Source organism: Vigna unguiculata, chromosome 9 (assembly GCF_037176805.1).
Source record: "Vigna unguiculata cultivar grain cowpea cultivar isolate G323 ecotype 2 chromosome 9, ASM3717680v1, whole genome shotgun sequence".
Lineage (NCBI taxonomy): Eukaryota > Viridiplantae > Streptophyta > Magnoliopsida > Fabales > Fabaceae > Vigna > Vigna unguiculata.
In genome coordinates, this window is record NC_140800.1 from 30,278,446 (window position 1) to 30,298,233 (window position 19,788).

Consider the following 19,788-nt stretch of genomic DNA (forward strand, 5'->3'; position numbering starts at 1 on the left):
CCCTGTTTCAGATCAAGATCACCAATGATTTGCCTCTCTTTTAATGAAACAGTGAGTTTTAATGAAAGCAAGGCTAGTCAAAGCTTTGGTTGAGCACCAGGGACTAACCTGCAAAAAGGAAAAAAATTAGAGTAAGGGGTCCAAAACTTAATATTGCAAAATGGAGTGCTAACACTTACCCTCCATTTCATGACTCTTGACCACTACCACCATGACCACACTAAAATCACCGCCACCACTTAACTAAACCCACAACCACAATCAACACATTAAAACAACATCCGCAACCACCTTGCAACCATAACACCACCACCACTATCATCCCCACCATCACACTAAAATCACATTCACCACCATTATTAAACCCACCAACAACGACACTCACAATGGTAGGGGTTTTAGTGTGATGGTGGTAAATGTGATAGTGTGGGTGGTTGCAAGGTGGTTGTGGTGGTATTTATGGATTCAATTTGGTGGTGACAGTGGTCTTAATTAATGCGGTGGTGGTGACGGTGACGACACTAAAGATGGTGGTGGTAGTGATGAAGGGTCATGAAATAGAAAGTGAGGGTGACGAAGGAGTGGATGGTGAAGGTCGTGATGAAGTGGAGGTTGAGGATAATGAAGTGGAAGGTGAGACTTAGTTGAACAAATTTAGCTAAAATATGGACTTATTTGAACAAAATACAAACAATCATAATTAAAACGATCCACGTAATGTAAATTGTGTCAACTTGTACACTCTGTCGTTATCAATTTAAATGTTGTTAATGAAAATGATGAAATTGAACATAATTTAGCAAAATAATGACCAAATTGAACGCGTCAAAAAAGATGGATCAATTTAAACAAAATAGACCAAAACATTATTTTAAAAAAATAATCATTTTATCGATCTTTCAAAATAAAAGTCAATTAATAACTTAAAAAAGTTATCGACCAGAGTTTTGTTCGATATTTAAAGCAAATAAAATATTGATAAAAAATTTAAAAAAAATTATGTATTCCTACTAGGGATGTCAAAAATAGCCATACCCGCGGGTATCCGCAGATAAAACCCGCAATGGATAGGAAACATATATTAAAAATGGATACCCGTTACCCGCGGATACAGGTATTTTTGATACCCGCATGTTAACAGAGCGGGTACGGGTATCATAGTATCCGTACTCGTGGATACCCATACCCGCTAAACTTTAATTCACAAAAATACCTTATATATATTAGTAAAAAATATTCTGACCTAATTTTTTCTAAGTTGCACATCTTGTCTTGTCTTCTGTCTTCATTCTTCCAACTTCAAGTATTGGTATGTTGTCTTCTTCCAAGTACACCCTTTGACATTCTTCTCTTTCCCTTCTTTAAAATTGGGCATATAAATCAAACCCTATATAGATAGTGACGTTTATGGTATGCTTGTTGTCAAATGATGGAATTAAAATAAGAATACTTGGCACGTGACAATTGAGGTTTATTATTTGATTATTTTTTAAGAATCAATCGGAGAAAATGGACTTCTTGATCAAAACACTAAATAAAGAATTTTCATTGTGTTGAACGTCATTTTATATTTATTTTTATAATTATTTGGACTTTAGGACTTTAGCTTGTTTGAACTTTATTTAAAATTTATGACAGCGATGTATTTTATTTTATTTTATTTGAATTTATAATTAAATATTTATTTTTTAAATAATTTTCTAAATACCCGTGGATACTTGTGGATAACCGCAAATTTAAAAAAATAGACGGATATCCGTATAACTGATACCCGATAGATATGAGTACGGATACAGGACAAATATTTATTCAACGAATAGATTACGGGAGAGCTATTACCTTTACCGTACCCACACCCGTTAACATCCCTAATTCCTACACTTTTTTATTCCCTTGAAGCCACGATAGTTTGATATAGTACCAATTTCTTTCTCTCTTAGCAAGTGAAGCAATGAGAAAATCCGAATTCCCGAAATCATAGGATTAGGGCAAAAGGGTGGGACCCTAATCGATGAAAGTGAATGGCTTTGTGCGTGACCGTGAGTAATTATTGTGTGCTGCCTCTTTTTGCCTTGGCTGCTAATGATGGCATCCTGTTGCAGAAACTCCTCCCTTTTCTCACCATGTGTTTAAATGTATCTGCCCACATTCATTATTCCTTTTATCTGCTTTCAAATTCAAACCCTTTTATCTCATTCTGTGCTTCTCATTTTCCAATATGCACTATTCTTCACATATATCAAACCTCATATCACAATCATTCTTTTACTTTACTCCTAACTCTTAAACGGCTCAATGTTTGGACCATTTTTTATTTTTCTCCTACTTTCTAATTAGATAATAATATTTTAATTTATTTGTAATTTATCACTTTAATCATTTTTAAATTATCACGTTACATTATTAAAATGTCAAAATAAATAATTAAAGAACGATTAAAATAATAAATTATAAATAAGTAAAAAAGTATATCAAAATATTATTATTGTTTATATTTATCTTAATTTGGGATTTAAGTGATAAAAGAATAGAAAAAGGTGTCTAGATTAAGTGAACCTTCTCATTTAACACGTTCAGTTGACTGCTCTTGACCTATGTACCACACCACAATCTATGCAACCTTGGCATCAGAGGATGGACCCAATTCCTAGAATTGGGACACTTGCTTCGTTTTCTGTTAAATTTTTGTTTTCAGATATTTATTTCTGTCAATGTGTTATGTCTCAAACTTTGTCCTTATTTGGATACAATCAAAACTTAATTACAATGTTTATCTCTACCTTACTTTCAATAACTTTATTTACATATATCAAGTTTTTTACTTGATAAGAGTTAAAAAATTAAATTTGAGTCTACCTTCTATATTAATAATAACTTTATTTACATATGAAAACTTTTTATTTAATAAATTAATTTATATTTATAGGGATTTCTCGTGGCTACATTTATTTTTTAATTTTATCTTAGTATTTTTGTTACTTAAAATAATTATTTTATTAATTTTAATTTTTAAGTGGTCATTTTTTTAAATTAACCGTTTTTTATTTGAATATTTTTTAAATTTAATCTTTTTATTACAAAATAAAAAATGCTATATACAATAAAATTACGAAAAGTTATTTTAATTTGACGATTATCTATATATAAAGAGACTTTTCTTTTTATATACATATTTATATTTTAATTTTATCCTTTAATCCCTTTTTTAATTAAAATATTTATTTCATTGATATTATTTTTTAAATGATCGTTTAAATTTAAGATTTTTTCATTTGATTATTTCTTTAAATTTGACTATTTTTAATTAAAAATTTATTTACAAAATAAATAAAAATTACTCAATAATATTATAAAAATATTTATATTTAAATTTTTAGTTATAATATAATAATAACGAATAATAATTTTTTTATTTTCATTATTATAAAAAAATTAACATACATACACATAGAACATATATTTAATATGTAAAGAAGATAACCTATAAATTTATTATTTAAAAATGTTAGAAATGAAGTTAATTTCTTATCTCAGTTCATATGTTATTATTATTATATTACTGTTTGTGAATCTTATCAAGAATAATGAACAAAGAAATATTTTTCTGTTTCAAAGATTGCATAAAAAATTAAAAAAATAAATATTTAAATAAATTATAAATAAAATTAGTGAATAAGAAAGATGCAAATAGTAATGATTCGGATCACATCTCAAAAAAAAAAGATAACCAGTCACTCTCGTTTCTGATAATGATAGCACTATTTAACATTTGAAAGATATAGTAAAATTTATGGGTAGTGCATATTTCCTAACAGTTTTACATCCAAATTTATAAATTGTATATTTTTATTTAATTTAAATATAATTATGTGTTATTGTTAAGTAGATTTATGTGTAATTAAATCTTACAAAATCAATATAAGATTGGAATATACACTCTACTTGACCTTTTTTTTTGTTTCAGTTTTAACTTTTTAAAATATCTTTTAATTTGCAGTTATATTTAAAAATCATTTGTTTACTTTTATTTTTCATTGGTATATACTTCTAAGATTTTATGTAAGAAACTAAATTATAAAGAGCAAATTTCAAAGCATTTAATATGTAATGAAAACACTGATTTTGTAAATTTTATTAGAGATCCCGTTCTTGAAGAACTTTGAGTTTCTTTTGTAATTAGAGATGACAAATAAATTTGTTCCGTGAATATTGTCCGAATCTGTCTCCTTTTTTACGGAGAATCCCCACATTGAGTGGGTATATGTATATCTAAAGAATTAGTCAAAAGAAAAAAGATTTAATAAAAAAAGAATATAGCAACTGAAAAATTGTGAGTACGGAGAATCTCCGACTTTTTCAATTGGGTATGAGGATGTATATATCCCTGTCATAATACCCGTCCCCGCCACATTTCTCTCCCTATTTAAATTATTAAAATATTAATTAATTAAGTAACCATATATATATATATATATATACTTTCTATTTTTATTTCTTCTAATTATTTGGTTTATTATGAAATGCATTCGCATCTCCAATATATTTTTCATCTTATTATAACATTTATGTAATTATGTTAAAATGATATATGTCAACTAAAAAAATTGTATGTCTCACATTTGAATATTTCTATTATTTTTTAATATTTTTATTTATTATATGTTTTCCTTTAACATGAGAATGTTTAATACTCTCAATTTAATTGTTTAATAGCATAAACCTTTCATTTACTTATAATATAAAAAAATATTATTTACTTATTATTATTCATTTTTGTTTCATTTAAATAAATTTTTTTGTTTTCGCTCTCAACCATTGAGTATATATGTTAATATTTGAAAAATTTTCTTAGATTTATACGATATTTTTCATCTTATCATATCCTTAATTAGACATTTGTTTTTCTTTGTGCGATTTCTTTCAATAATCTCTCAAATTTTTTTTAAGACACACATTTTCTAATGTTTTTTTTATATTTTTATTTGTTGTTTATTTTCATCATGTAGAATATTATTTCGATATATTTTATCTAATTATTTTTTATTTTCTAACTCATTATAAATCATACTTTAATTTTTTCACTATAATTATATAAATAACTTTTATTTACTACAATAAAAATTTAATGCAATTGCCATGAAAATTTTTGTATCACCATCCAACATATATTGGAGTTCAAAAGATACAATATCTATGTTAAAATTTTATTATTATGTTTATTATTTGTTATTTGTGTTATTTTGATCAAGTGATGTATTATAACTTTTATTAATGTATAAGAAAGAGATTTATTAGAATTTAAAAAATTGAAGTAAACAAACATTTAAAATATATTTTAATTTGAATATTTGTTTTCCTTTTATATTTTTTTAAAAATATTTTTAAATTTTATCAACTAGGTTTCATTTGCAAATTTAATAAATGTTTTAGTTCTCATAAAATTTTATTTGGCATTCTAATATAAAATGTAAACAATTATAATTTATTTTAAAGTATTTGATATCGAAGAAACAATCATTCTTTTAATATTGAATATTTGATACTATTATGTTTCCTTTACGTAATTTTGTATTGTTTTATAAAAATTAATTAAAATTAATATTAAAGTATAAGAAAATGGGGATGGGTACGGGTACGAGATTATACCCGTTACCCAGTGGGGATGAGGATGAGACAAAAGTTTGATACCCGTTGAATTTGGGTATTGGGATGAGGATGAATTTTTTCTACGGGAATGAGTATGGGATAACGAAACCCATCCCCGCCCCGCCCCACCCCGTTGTCATCCCTAAGACATTCAATTCTTTTGTTTATGAAACTTTTCTGTACCGCAGTTTTAGTTAAATTTGGCTGAAACGTTGTTAAAAGGTCAGTTCTAAGTTAAACAAAGTTATATATAAAAATATTTGGTAAATTTAGCGGATAATATGACTAAAAAACATAAGATCATAAAAAAAAAAGGTATAAATAATTATTGAATTAAAAAAATATGTGAAAATTATATAAATTAAATTTTACTTATTTTTTTTAAAATTTTCTTTAGAATTTAGATAGCTATCATTTCTCAATAAAAATAAATATTTCATTAAAAGTAAAAAAGTAATTAATAATTAAAACAAGGGTTAAATATGTTTTTGTCCTTTAACTTCTACTGAAAATTGGAATTAGTCCCTCTCGAGAACCTTGATCCAATTTAGTCCTCAACTTTACAAATGTTTGGATTTAGTTCTTTTAACAAAATTTTGTTAAGTTTATTTGACGTTTCAAACGTATTTCAAGACAGTTTCTTAGCTAATATTGAAGCAGAAATGTGTCAAGCGCGGAAAATAACTCAAATGCTCATATGAAATGCGTTTAAAACGTTAAATAAACTTTAAAAAAATTTATTAAAAGGACTAAATCCAAACATTTCTAAAATTGAAGGACTAAATTAGACCAAGATTTCGAAGAGGGACTAAATCCAATTTTTCCTAAATGTTAAGGGACCAAAAACATATTTAACTTTTAAAACAATAATAATTAAGTGTAGTGTTAAATCAATAATCTAACATTAGAACAATAATTCAAAGTTTTCTTATTTTATGGAACAAGATAATAAAATACCTTATCTTTTTCTAAATCTTTCAAACATTTTTAAAACAAAACCGCAATAAAAACTCCAAACTTTTCAAATTGAACAATATTTTGAAATCAGAATACCAACATAAACAGTTTATTAAAATAATTTTAAAACTATTAAAATAGCTTCCTTAATTTATATAGATAAAAATAACTTTATGAACATTTTTTTATCAACCAATTTTATCTGTATTTTAAATTATGATTTACCGAACACCATTTTACCTTGGTGATACGGAAACTTTTACAGCAATGAGATTTTTTCTTTTACAGAGAAAACTATTTCCATAGACGTATTTTCTTGGACCTCGAAAACCAAGATATTCAACGTCTCAGAAACTCGTTCTCTTTAATTAACCACTCTTAATTAACTACCTAATTGCGTTATATAAAGTTCGAAAAAAGAGATTTAGTTTTAATACCTAAAAAATCATCCTCGTTAACTTTAATGCATTTCAGGCAATAAACAATGACAGAAAATGTTCTAAATTTAAAATCATTTCATCAAATTTTGCACGGCTCTTTAACTATTAAAACAACTTAGTACTGTTGTTGGATCATTTTAAGCTTCAACATTGAATTATAAATATGTGCATTGGAATACAATAATTAGTTTTGCCCTTTATAATCAACTACTCCCAACTGTTTTAATTAATCAAGTACATAAAAATTTGGATATTTAATGTCCTCTAATCTCCACATTCATTGCATTGAGTAATGTATATCATAACATAACCATAATTATCAACATATTTATACCTCGTAGCCTCTTAAAAACTTTATTTACAAAAAATTAGTGATTTATCATAGAATTATTTTGATATGGTCTTAATCCAAGTCACTCCCAACCACTTATACATAAAGAATAATAGACTTCATTTGTTGGAGGTTAGGAATGTGAGGTGGTTATGTATGTCTTCAATCATTAAAATATTTAGAGACAAAGTGAATATGATGTGAAAGAGAGAGGAAAATAATGAAGGTGATGATGTGCACAAATATAATGTGTATAAATGCATTTTCATGTTAGATTACCATCACAATAATCATGTCATATTCCATTTGTTGAGTAATTATATTGATAACATATTTTTATAAAAAATGTTGAACCAAAATTATTCTCACTCACAAAAATATCTTCCAAATCACAAATATTATATGAAATGAAAAAAAAATTAGTCAAATGAAAGATCTATTAGAATCCACAAACTTCTTAAGGTATCATTTCATTTTGTAATAAATTAAAATTTTTATTTACTTATATACTACAATTTAATTTAATTTATGATAGATACGACAGTAGTTACTTACATATGTTGAAAGGATAATGATATTTTAATATACTTTTTTTAACCCACTTTTAACTCATCTCTCCAATTATCCTTCAATTATCTATTTTGATCTTGGAAAATTATACTTTGATTTTCATTTTAGACTCTTATATTTTCCTCTCTAACGTGACTTAGTGTGGGTCATTGATTCTTTCAAAGAAAAATTAGTGGTACATTAATCAATTACCTATATTAGTCCACGTCAGGAAATAAAAGATGAGAGTAAAAAAAAATAGGAGTCATAATATTATTGTTCTTTGATTTTTTTAATAATGTGATATGATAATCTAAGGATGATAGAATGATAGATAAAATTTAAATTAAAAGAAATAAATCAAAATATTATTATCCATGTAAAAATAAATAATAATATTTTAATGATTTTTTTAACTAACTTTTAACCTACGTCTACACGATCTATAAAAAGGAAAATTATGTTTTGACAAGAAATTTTTTTACAAAATTGACAAAGTTACTATAAATAGAATTAAAATAGATTTTCATTTTACTTTTTAACCAAAATAAAATAATAAAATAATAATTTTTTACTTAAAATGATAATTTGTCAAAAGTTTGTTAGAAAAAACTTTGTTAAAGTATCACTTCGCCTATAAAAGTATACAGCTTCGTTACAATGAATAAGCAAGTCGTAGCGTGAGTCCAACGCGAGTTGAATAAGCGTGACATTAAAATTCCTTTTTTGGGTCCAATGAATATGAAATATGACGTAATTTGGTTGGAAAAAGTTAAAATTTATTTGCCGACCGATCTATGGAATGTACAATGAAACTTGCAATCTCTTTTATTATTTAAAAAAAAATGGTTATAGTTTATTTTTAAAATAACTATTTTTCATCCTTTTTAAAGAATTTAATACTTAGATATAGCATTTAAAATGGTGACATATTTGAATGCATAATTTAGTACCTCAGTTACAATGTAATAAATAAATAAATATTTATGACTTAGTCTACAATTTGTCATTAATAATTAATAATTAATTAATTAACTAATTATATACTCCATCACATTCTTATTATTTGCAGAGTTATGAAGTCAACTTATTAAGACTACCTATGGAATAAAGTCTCAGATTTTTATTTTTTTTGACGTTGGACTGTGTCAGGAATTTTGTTCTGATGATGACTACTTGCAGCCATCTCTTTTAGTTTCTAGAACTTCATACATTTTCTTCAAAAGTTTATTTTTCTTCTTTTCAACCCATCGTTTCCTTACTTTAACGTGTGTGGAAGATTAATAATATGAATACATCAAGACAAGGACAACACACTAAAGCAAAACGTTTCATCGCAGAAATTTCATGCATGCAACTCATTTCAATTTACTTCATCATAATACCCATTCTGACCAATATCCAATATCTGTTCTACATGGCACTCATATAACATATGGATTTTTGTAAATGGTGTGGGTGAACCATTTTTGTATCTAAAATTATGTTCATTCCACCAACTCTTTTTTAACTACTCTAATATACCCATAACAAATAATGAACATATATATTATTCAGAAGGAGCTTAATGAGCATGGGCATCCATGATTGCATGTGTTTCCAAATCACTTTTGTCTTTAAGTCATGGAATATTATATTCTAGAATAAATACTACTTTATGTTAAAAAAAAAAAAAATACATGCATCATTCATACTCTTTCTTTATTTTATTTTTCTTCAAATAGTTTAACAACAATGCAAAAGATAATCCCTGAAATTAACCTTTCATTCTTTATCTTTGCCTTTTGCTTTCTTTTGTGTAGAGATGAGGGTTGCAATGAGTTGCCTCTTTTGCATTTTTGCCAAAATGTGAGGTGTGGTCGTCATAGGTTGGTATATATCACCTTATCGTGACAACTAGAAATGATTGACATTGGATTTTGGTATATATAAATATAAATTTGTGGAGTTATATTAATGAAAGACGAAGAACAAAGTATAAAGATTAAAATGGTGTCGAACTCGTAAAAGTCCTAATAGTAAAAATGAGTTAGAGAATTAAGTGGAGTGAGTTATTAATACTTGCGATCTTTTTATATCAATTTTGTTTGAGAAACTTTGGTCTTTGAAAACGAAATGTTGTTATATGAGTAATGATGTGGAATTTATCTGTTTCTGTTTTTGAATGAATATACGCTAGAGTCCAAGGTAGATGTCAAAGGAATGAGTTTTGTAATTGAAAATAGTTTGTACGCAGAAGTTCAACATTCTGCATTGTGGTACTTTTGGAGAAATCCCATAGCGTGTATCATATTTCGCACGTTCGATTCTCTTTCCCAAGAACAAAAGGAAGAATGATTGAAATTGAAAAGACTTCCGATGGTGGTGTCTGCAAGTAAAGCGCATTCACAACTCTCCCTTACTATGGACCCATTACATTATTGAGGACCACAATGCTATTTCTCTGCCCATTCTACCCTTTTAGTATTCCTTTCACTAAATTTACACTTTACACCAACTCATTCACCTCCCACTTAATTCCTTGTACTTTTAACGTTTATGTTAATATTTTTTTAATTATGGATCAAAACTTTACTTTCTTTAGTTTTAAAATTTTTCTTCTTAAATATCAGGGGCCTTCTCCCTGGACCTCCAATGATCTCTCCTGTACCCCCAAAACCTAAATTATTTCCATGTTTGCCCATGGTTAAAAAAGCGGTAACTATCTCTTTCACCGCGTATCTCTTCACCCCCGAAACCACACACTACACCCCCAAACGCACTGCACCCCCAAACGCACCCCAATAAAGCAGATTCCCTGCTGCAACCTGCACCTCCAAGAATCTTTGACCTAATTTGTCTTTTATCCCATTGTTGTCCTCTTCTTCCCACACAGCCTTCGCACCTCCACACACTCCTCATCATTCTTCTCCCGCTGTTCTCCCAGAGCCTCCATACAGTCTTCTTCTCCGGTGCACACTGTTCTTCTCCCCAGCAGCGCACGCAGGCTCCTTATCTGTTTTCGTGCAACCCCATCTTCCACCCCATCTTCCATTTGCGCAGTTAAGTGTGTATATTTGAATTGATTTTAGCCATATTTCACTGATCCATGAGCGTTTGTAACATGCGTGAAAGGGAACAACGTTTGTAGATGACACGGAATACACATTCCGTTTAGGGTATTTTATTTATTTTTCTGAAACGGTTAGTGAAAGCCGTTTAGGTTTTTTTTTTTATGAAACGGTTTGTGAAATCCGTTTCGTACATAGATGAAACGGAATACACATTCCGTTTAGGGTTTTTTTTTTCTGAAACGGTTTGTGAAATCCGTTTCGTACATAGATGAAACGGAATGCACATTCCGTTTCAATTTTTTTTATTTGCTTAGAAACAGATTGTGGAAGCCGTTTTGGTGTGTTTTGGTGTTTTTTTCGTTTTTGGAGTGTGAAACCGTTTTAGCTTCATATAGCATGTTTTAATAGAATCACAATCTCTATTTGCTTAAACTGGTTGGAGAGGTGGAGAGAAGAGTGGGGTGCAATGAGAGAGAGAGGGGCCAATAAAGTGGTTCACAATGGATGACAATAGGGAGGCGCCTGTGATAAGTGTGGGTGGAGGGGAGGCATAAAGGGGTGGGTAATGTAACTGAGATTTTGAGAGCAGAAAGAGCAAAGAGAGATTTGGGAGACAGAACACACATTCCGTTTCATTTTTTTTTATTTTTAAAGACGAATTGTGTAATCCGTGTCGGAGGAAGGTGAAATGGAATCCGTTTTGGTGGTTTTCTTGGTTTTTCAGAGTGTGCAATCCGTTTACGTAATTGACGTTGTTGAATGTAATGAAGGAGTGAGTGTTGGAGCAGCGTGTGTGTGAAATGGGAAAAAAAAAGAATACTGGACACATTTGATATTTTTAAAAACCTGGACCCAAAGATTTCTTCCATGTGCAGAAGTCTAGAAGCAGTAGAGAAAATTGTCTTCATCACGTTGAAGTAGTAAAAATTTAAATTGAGAAGTTGTTACCTTTGCTATTATTACGACAGAAAATGCATTTGTTATCAGAATTCAAAATTCGTGTCATGTTGTTTATTTAATTTAGTTTTTCTTTTCAGGAAATTTATATTGGATTCTAATGTTTCAAACTTTGAATTACAGATATGGTTAGGACACGAGGGAATTTATCTAGGCATGGTTCAAATGATGCACCCGAGAGACCGACAACCTCAGCTCGTAGAAGGGGTCAGCATGAGGCTAATGTTGTTGAGGATGACATTGTTGAGAATGAGGTTCCTGACGTTCCTCGGGAGGACGAGCAGGTCATTGATAACGATGGTGGAGGATTTCCTGGTGGTCCGTATGATACATCTTTATTGACGCAGTACCAGGATCATGTTGCACGCATGATATGGGATGGTCAGGTCAGTAAGAAGTTTTTATATAGGTTTAATTTTGTTGTTGTTAAGTATTTTTATTCTTGTTTGTTTCTTCTATTAGGATCGAGCTGTGAAAGTGATCTCCCATATTAAAAAAGTGAAGAAATTAGGACGTCCTCACCCTGCTGTTGCACCTTTTGTGTTAGCTTCTGGATTATCGCCTTTGTGCGACATTTTATATGAATATATCGATCTTGGGTTAGTATTGGGTTTCGTGGAGAGATGGCATCCCGAGACTAATACTTTTCATCTACCCATTGGGGAGATGACCATCACTTTGGATGACGTATAGTCACTTCTCCATCTTTCCATCAGTGGAAACTTTTGCTGCACTGAAAATCTTGAATATGAAGATTCTGTTCAGATTTTGACGACACTTCTTGGTGTTGACTGGGCCATGGCATGTGTGGAGCTGAATCAAAGTCGGGGTGCATAGGTCCGACTGAGCTGGTTGAGAGAGTTGTATCACAACTGTTGTGAAAACGAGCTATGGGAGTTTGCTGCACGTGCATATCTTTTGCACCTTGTAGGGTGCACGATATTTGCTAACAAAAGCGCCACCTATGTTCGTACACATTATCTCGAGCTATTTAGAGATCTCTCCACATGTCGTACATATGGTTGGGGAGTTGCTGCTCTTGTCCACTTATATGAGCAGCTAGGAGATGCCAGCTTTGCAAATACAAAGCAATTAGCTGGATATCTACCTCTTTTGCAGGTACCCATTTATATAACATTTTATTCTTTATTTGACTTGTTTTTAGTTTTATATGACAATGGTTGAATGAAATATTATTTGATACAGGCTTGGATATACGAGCACTTCCCTACATTGGGAAGGAAGCAAGTACGGGATACATATGTGGAGACCGAACCCCGTGCTCTACGTTATGTCACTGGACGCGCCATTTCCGCTATAGCTGATGTTAGAGTCCAGTTGGATGGCTTGACATATGATGGGATGATTTGGAACCCATATGTAGCACACAGAGCTGCTCGACAACTGGTAACACATGGCATGTTTTCTGGCTTCCTGAGGGTTGGGACCGTCGTACAACGTCATTTGCCGGAGTGTGTGTTGCGACAATTTGGCTTCATCCAGCCTATTCCACGACCGCCTAGTTCGGTTCCCATGATGGACTTTGAGGCTATTGATGATCGGTGGAAAAAGCACGAGCAGTTTGTTGTACATCAAGTGGTCCAAGCACCAGCTCCTTTTTCATGTTCAGATGGATATTTGCAGTGGTTTAGGAGAGTCTCCCATCCATACATTTTACGTGGAGTTGAGGCCGACCGACCTAGTCTTGTGCTTGTGCCCCGACTTCGTCGGAATTTGCCAGATGACATAACAGTTCAGAGGACGTCACCGTCATCATCTTCCAGTGGTTTATTGGTATGTTACACATTTAGTTGTTCATATTATTAGTAACTTTTAATATTTGACATTAACTTGTTATTATCACAGGGTCTCGTGAAACGCATTGTAGGTGGTCTTCAGCGGATGATAGACTATAGAGACGTTACTGAGGGCACAGTTGCCTGGGATCGCACTCATGAGTTATTGCAGATGGCTCAAGATGGCGTTGAAGAGGAAGAGACTAGAGGAGGACGTAGAGTTCGAGGTCGACGATCATCTACGTCTGGATAGTCGATTTATTTGTATTTGATGTTAGAATTGACATTTCTATTGGATTTTATATTAAGATATTTCATCTATATATGGTATTTTATATTAAGATATTTCATCTATATATGGTATTTTATATTAAGTTATTTAATGTTAGCAATGAGGCCAAAATATATCCGTCCCTTGGCCAAAGGAGTTAGAATTTTATATATTGGTAAAATAATTACAAACTACAACAGTGAAATACTTAAATACAATCAACAAATATCAGTCTTCCATGAGATCTACATAACTACGATCCACTATGTGTAAATCTAGGAATGCTTGCATCCTATTTCTATAAAATGATGCCCACCCTTTTGCCTTTGGGTAACAATTGCTAGATGATATGATATCCACTGTCGGTAATGGACAGCCTTCTTGTAGACGAACTTGTAAATACGCAATTAGTCAATAGAGAAATAAAGTTCTTTATAAAAATAATATATATATATATATATATATATATATATATATATATATATATATATATATATATATATATATATATATATATAAACATATATACCTGCACAAAATGAGAATTGTAAACATGTCCGATACAAATTAGTCGATGTTGACTTTGCGAAATAGGTGGGGATGTACGAAGTGGGAATATAGTCAAATTCTGAACTGATGACAAGCACACGAGGATTACATTATACCGATTAGCAATCGCATACCCCATGTCTGGTATAGTCATCCACTTGTCTCGATTAGGCTGTATATAATTAATTAGATTATAATAAAACAAAATCATAAAAAACTTGTAATACATAAATTTCAACACTGGTGTATAGAAGTTATACCCCTGATGGTGATTGAACTAGCAAAGACTTTCTCAGTTCTTCCAGACGATCATAGCCTCCAACTAACGTTGCATATTCATCTCGCCATTGACTAAGTTCTTTGTATAGATCATGTCTGATTAGAGGCCACGACTCCTCACCCATACCCAACAATGCAGCAATGCATCTATATCCACAATGACCGTCCGCCACAACATCGACAACATCGAGTATATAAGGATGAAAAACAGGATTGAACTGTTCTAGCATGGGTATTACTTTCTCTTCAATTACACGTTTGCTCTTCAGCTTGTTTTCTGTTTTTGCAACACATGTGTCTTGTCTTGAGGACTCAATGAAGGTGTCCACATGCTCAAAATAGGAGGGATCACGTTTGGTTGACTTCTTTGATCTGACTCTTAGCTGCACCTTTCGTCTTAACTTTACTCGGTGGTGGTAACATCGATGTCATGGAAGGGCTAACTATGTCAAGTAATTTATGTTTTATGGTCACTTTTCCTCCAATATCAACTTCTTTGAAAAGATTAAGCAGTAGATCAATCTCCCTCTGAATAGATAATTGCCTTTCAGACTGTGAAGATGAGACATTGGAGAAGCTCAACCTAGTCCACATGACATGAATTTCTTGGAGAGGAATAATCCCAGGATCATATCGTGCTAATTCACACGCACATGGTAGACCATAAGTTTGTCTGAGAATGCAGCCACAACGACTACTATCGAATCCAATCTTCTTTACTCTTTCCAACTCTGGAGCAAGGAGTTCTAAGGCACATCTAGAAATATTTCCCACTAATCTTCTATAACTCAATGCCTTGTAAGAGTCACTGATCAGATTTATACTTCTTTCAAAAGACGCTTTAATTTCATTATGTTGCAAGATAATGACGTTGTGAATGCCATCCCAACACGAATAAAGGTCTCCCATACTACTGCCAAGAACTTTCTTCAGACTCCAGTGAGCAGACTCAACCCTAGTACAATTTATACAAGGAAATCATATAAACTATTAATAAATAAATTTAATTAATAGCAAAATGCAAATATACCTGTTTGATGTTGTATTCCCCAAATGCATAACTTTGTTCGTCCATGTCTTCACAAAGAATTTCTTGTAAGGAATGATCCACGAGTCGTTAACATATTCAAAGAATACAGGCCACGGCTGACAAACAAGCTCAAGACGATGAACACACTCCTTAAACTTTAATTCATCTTCGCAGTCCATGACATTCTCCCAGGCTTGAAGTACAACATCCCATGCGTCAACAGAATTTACTAACATTTTGCACTTTGCCTGCACATTTTTTTGAATGTGGAAACGACATAGAAGATGATAACACTCAGGGAACACAATGCCAACAACATTCATTAGAGCAAGATCCCTATCAGTTACAATGACTTGTGGACCACCCTCGCACGTCATAAACAGACCTCTGAGCCTTTCAAGAGCCCAAATGAAATTATTTTGCTTTTCACTAGATAAAAATACAAAAATGGCTGAGAAAGTTAATCCTGTTGAGGTCACACCAACAATCTCAAGTAATGGCAACCAATATTTGTTGGTTTTATAGGTACTATCCATTAAGAACACAATATTGAATGAATTTAACAACTTCACAGCATCAGGATGGGTCCAGAACAAATCGCTAACCACATCAGATTCATCAAGACATCTACTAAAATGAATGTAGTGATCACGTTCCAACATCAACATTAACTGTTGTAACTCAGTTCTTGAACCTCTTATCGAACGTTTGTACCTATATCTTGCATTATACACTTGCTTCAGGGTTGTAACATTACACTCATCTTTTTCTTTCAGGGTGAGAAGTATATTTGCAGGTTTGACTTGACTTTTAGTCATATCAACAAGCAACGACTGTTCAATAGACTTCAACCTACCCGCATAGGGGTGACCAACTAGAGTAGATGAGACATCGTGATTATGGTAACCACATTTTACGTTCAACACCCATCCCTCCCCTTGAGAGATGGGTCTCCCTCTCAATCTAAAGGGACAATCACATTTTCTTGTCCCAGATAAACACGGTTCTACATCACACTTGTATTTTCTATATTTTCCACCTCTTTCACAACCTAATAATACATGGGTCTTTCTTCCTGGTTGTCCATTATATTTATCTGATCTTAGAATAATGACAACAAATCCAAGATTATAAGCAACCCCTCTAACCCACTTAATCAAATCTTCACGTGTTGGGAAAATATCATCCGTTGTAAAATGAGATGTATAATCTTGTTCGCAGATATCATGAACAAAATCAGAAAAGTCCGACATGAGACTACAATTTAGCTGAGAATCCGCTTGAGAATCCAAGAAACTCAAATAACTAAATTGATGATCTTCCATAATGAACTATAATAAAAATAAAATATTTTAATACGTCAACAAACCAAGTAACCACATAATACATAAGAATGTTAAAAAAATAATGCAACACGTATCAAAAATTGAAAACTCATTGCATGTCATATTCAAAACTCATTGCATGGTGATATTGAAAACATATTGCATGATTCACGTTAAAAAATTCACCAATCACACAGTATACATTCACTCATTAGAGAAGCACATGGAACTTGGTGAAACGGATTACAAATTTAGTTTCACATCTTCATGAAACGCATTATGTAAAAAGCCTACATTCTTGAGGCTTTGGTTCGACTTTATTTTCTTACATTCTCGTTCTCACCAACCACAAATAGATGAAAAAAACGTTTAGGGAAAGCACAAACGGATCCCAAAACCCGTTTGCAAAAAAAACACATGGAATCGGATTGCAAATTCCGTTTCACACTTCCAGGAAACGAATTACGTAACCCGTTTCGGAAAAAATTAAAATTTTGTGCGAAACGGAATACGAATTCCGTTTCACAAAATCGTGAAACGGATTCTGTAATCCGTTTTAGGAAAAAATTTGCAATTTTTTTATGAAACGGATTACAGAATTCGTTTCACAATTTTGTGAAACGGAATTCGTATTCCTTTTCGTACAAAATTTTAAGTTTTTCCTAAACGGTTTATGTAATCCGTTTCCTAAATATGTGAGCTTAGATTCTCGTATCTTATATATTGTAGAAGCTAAATTGCAAGAATGGTTAGTTCAAAAAATATCATCCAAATGGCTTCGAAGTGGCAGAAAGAGGTCACGAATTACCAAAGAAGAAGACTTCTGTGGCCGAAGACTCATGAAAATGCAGCATCATCAGAGTGGAAGGGTCACTTTGTTGTTTACTGTATTGATAAGAAGCCCTGTAGTTTTGGTAGTATCATCCTCAATTGCCTTTGTGATAAATTATTATTGCTGGACGTGGGGGTGTAATTTTGTTATGAATGAGGGCAAAGTTGGTGGAACTTAGGAAACACCAGCCATCCATTGCCATGTTAAAAACCTAGATTCTTGAGGCTTTGGTTAGAATTAATTTTCTTACATTCTCGTTCTCACCAACCACAAACCAACCACAAATACATGAAAAAACGTTTAGGGAAAGCACAAACAGATCCCAAAACCCGTTTGAGAAAAAAACACATGGAATCGGATTGCAAATTCCGTTTCAGACTTCCAGGAAACGGATTACGTAACCCGTTTTGGAAAAATTAAAATTTTGTACGAAACGGAATACGAATTCCGTTTCACAAAATTGTGAAACGGATTCTGTAATCCGTTTCAGAAAAAAATTTGCAATTTTTTTTATGAAACGGATTACAGAATCCGTTTCACAATTTTGTGAAACGGAATTCGTATTCTGTTTCGTGTTTATGTTTTAAGTTTTTCCTAAATGGTTTATGTAATCCGTTTCCTAAATGTGTAAAACAGATTTCGTATTCCGTTCCATAAAAAATTACGTCTTGTTCTTTGAAACGGAGTGTGAAAGCTGTTTCATATGTTATCAAACAGAATACGAATTCCGTTTCCCATCATACACAGAAAAAAAAAACTTCAGCTCATATTAAGGCTCTAACCTGGACAGAACGGAAGTAGCACACTTGGGCAGGATGGACGTTACTCACGATAACACCTTTCTTCAAACAAGATAACCTTCAACAACCTTCAACAGACACTGAGACACTGAGACACTGTGAGATACTGAGACACTGAGAGAATAAACTTAAAAGAAATTGAATGAAAGTGATACAAACCTCCAAGAGGACCACTACCACCGGACAATGAAAGAATGAAGCACACAAAATTGAAAGCTGAGGAGAATGAAACCAGAATTAAAGGGACCACACGAAACGAGAATGAGAGAAATTTTATATGAAGGCAGAGTGAAAGAGAGACAAACGGACAAGAAATAGTATTTGGGGGTGCAGAAGTTGGTGACGCAATAAATGAAATTTACTGCGTCCTTACCCACTCTCAGCTGTATTTTAATGAAGGGCATTATTGTAACTTTTGGGAGTACTGAAGAAGTGTTGGAGGTGCAGGGAGAAGCGCCCTAAATACCATGGTGGCAAAGTTGCAAAGAAGCCCAACTATTAAAACGAATTGGAGACCGGTTCTTCCTGCACCGTTCTTTTTTTCTTACTGTACCCACTAAATCTTAAAATTTCCATTTTACCCTTAAGTTAAAAGTAATAAAAAACCCATTTTGCAGTTTCCCCTGCACCTCATTCACTATTCACTATACCTGCAACTCCTTGCACCTTCACGAGCCTCCGTGTTTGCACCCTTCACGTTCACATGCACCATTTGGCTTCTTCCTTCCTTCAAGAAGCCGCGTTCCCGCAAGCCCTGCACCCTATTGATTTTGGCTATAGCTTCTTTCTCCAAGCAGCAGCAACAACAATCCCTGCATAATACTGGAACACAACTTCTTATTCCATGAAATAAATTACAACTGAATAAAGTGCTTTTCGAACTACAAATTACATAAGCTAGGGTTATGTGTGATGTGAAAAGAAGAATAGTATTGGACCAAGTTGGTTGAGTTTTTTTTAGTATTTCGAATTG

General features: G+C 32.0%; 2 protein-coding genes across 2 annotated transcripts; one reads left to right on the forward strand and one right to left on the reverse strand.

The window, feature by feature from the left end:
• The first annotated feature begins 527 nt into the window (after positions 1 to 527).
• LOC146883879 (uncharacterized) lies at positions 528 to 13,344 on the forward strand. The gene is made up of 7 exons (XM_085666760.1): positions 528 to 633; positions 12,057 to 12,319; positions 12,396 to 12,532; positions 12,650 to 12,762; positions 12,865 to 13,052; positions 13,140 to 13,259; positions 13,318 to 13,344. The coding sequence occupies exons 1-7, from the start codon at positions 528 to 530 to the stop codon at positions 13,342 to 13,344; spliced, it is 954 nt and encodes a 317-aa protein (XP_085522886.1).
• An 884-nt stretch (positions 13,345 to 14,228) lies between these two features.
• LOC146883880 (protein FAR1-RELATED SEQUENCE 3-like) lies at positions 14,229 to 19,527 on the reverse strand. Its single transcript, XM_085666761.1, has 5 exons — positions 19,466 to 19,527; positions 15,838 to 16,821; positions 14,810 to 15,170; positions 14,535 to 14,721; positions 14,229 to 14,398 (listed from the first exon to the last, which is right to left on the reverse strand). Exons 1-5 carry the CDS (start codon positions 19,525 to 19,527, stop codon positions 14,229 to 14,231), a joined length of 1,764 nt encoding a protein of 587 aa, XP_085522887.1.
• Between the last annotated feature and the right edge of the window lie 261 nt (positions 19,528 to 19,788).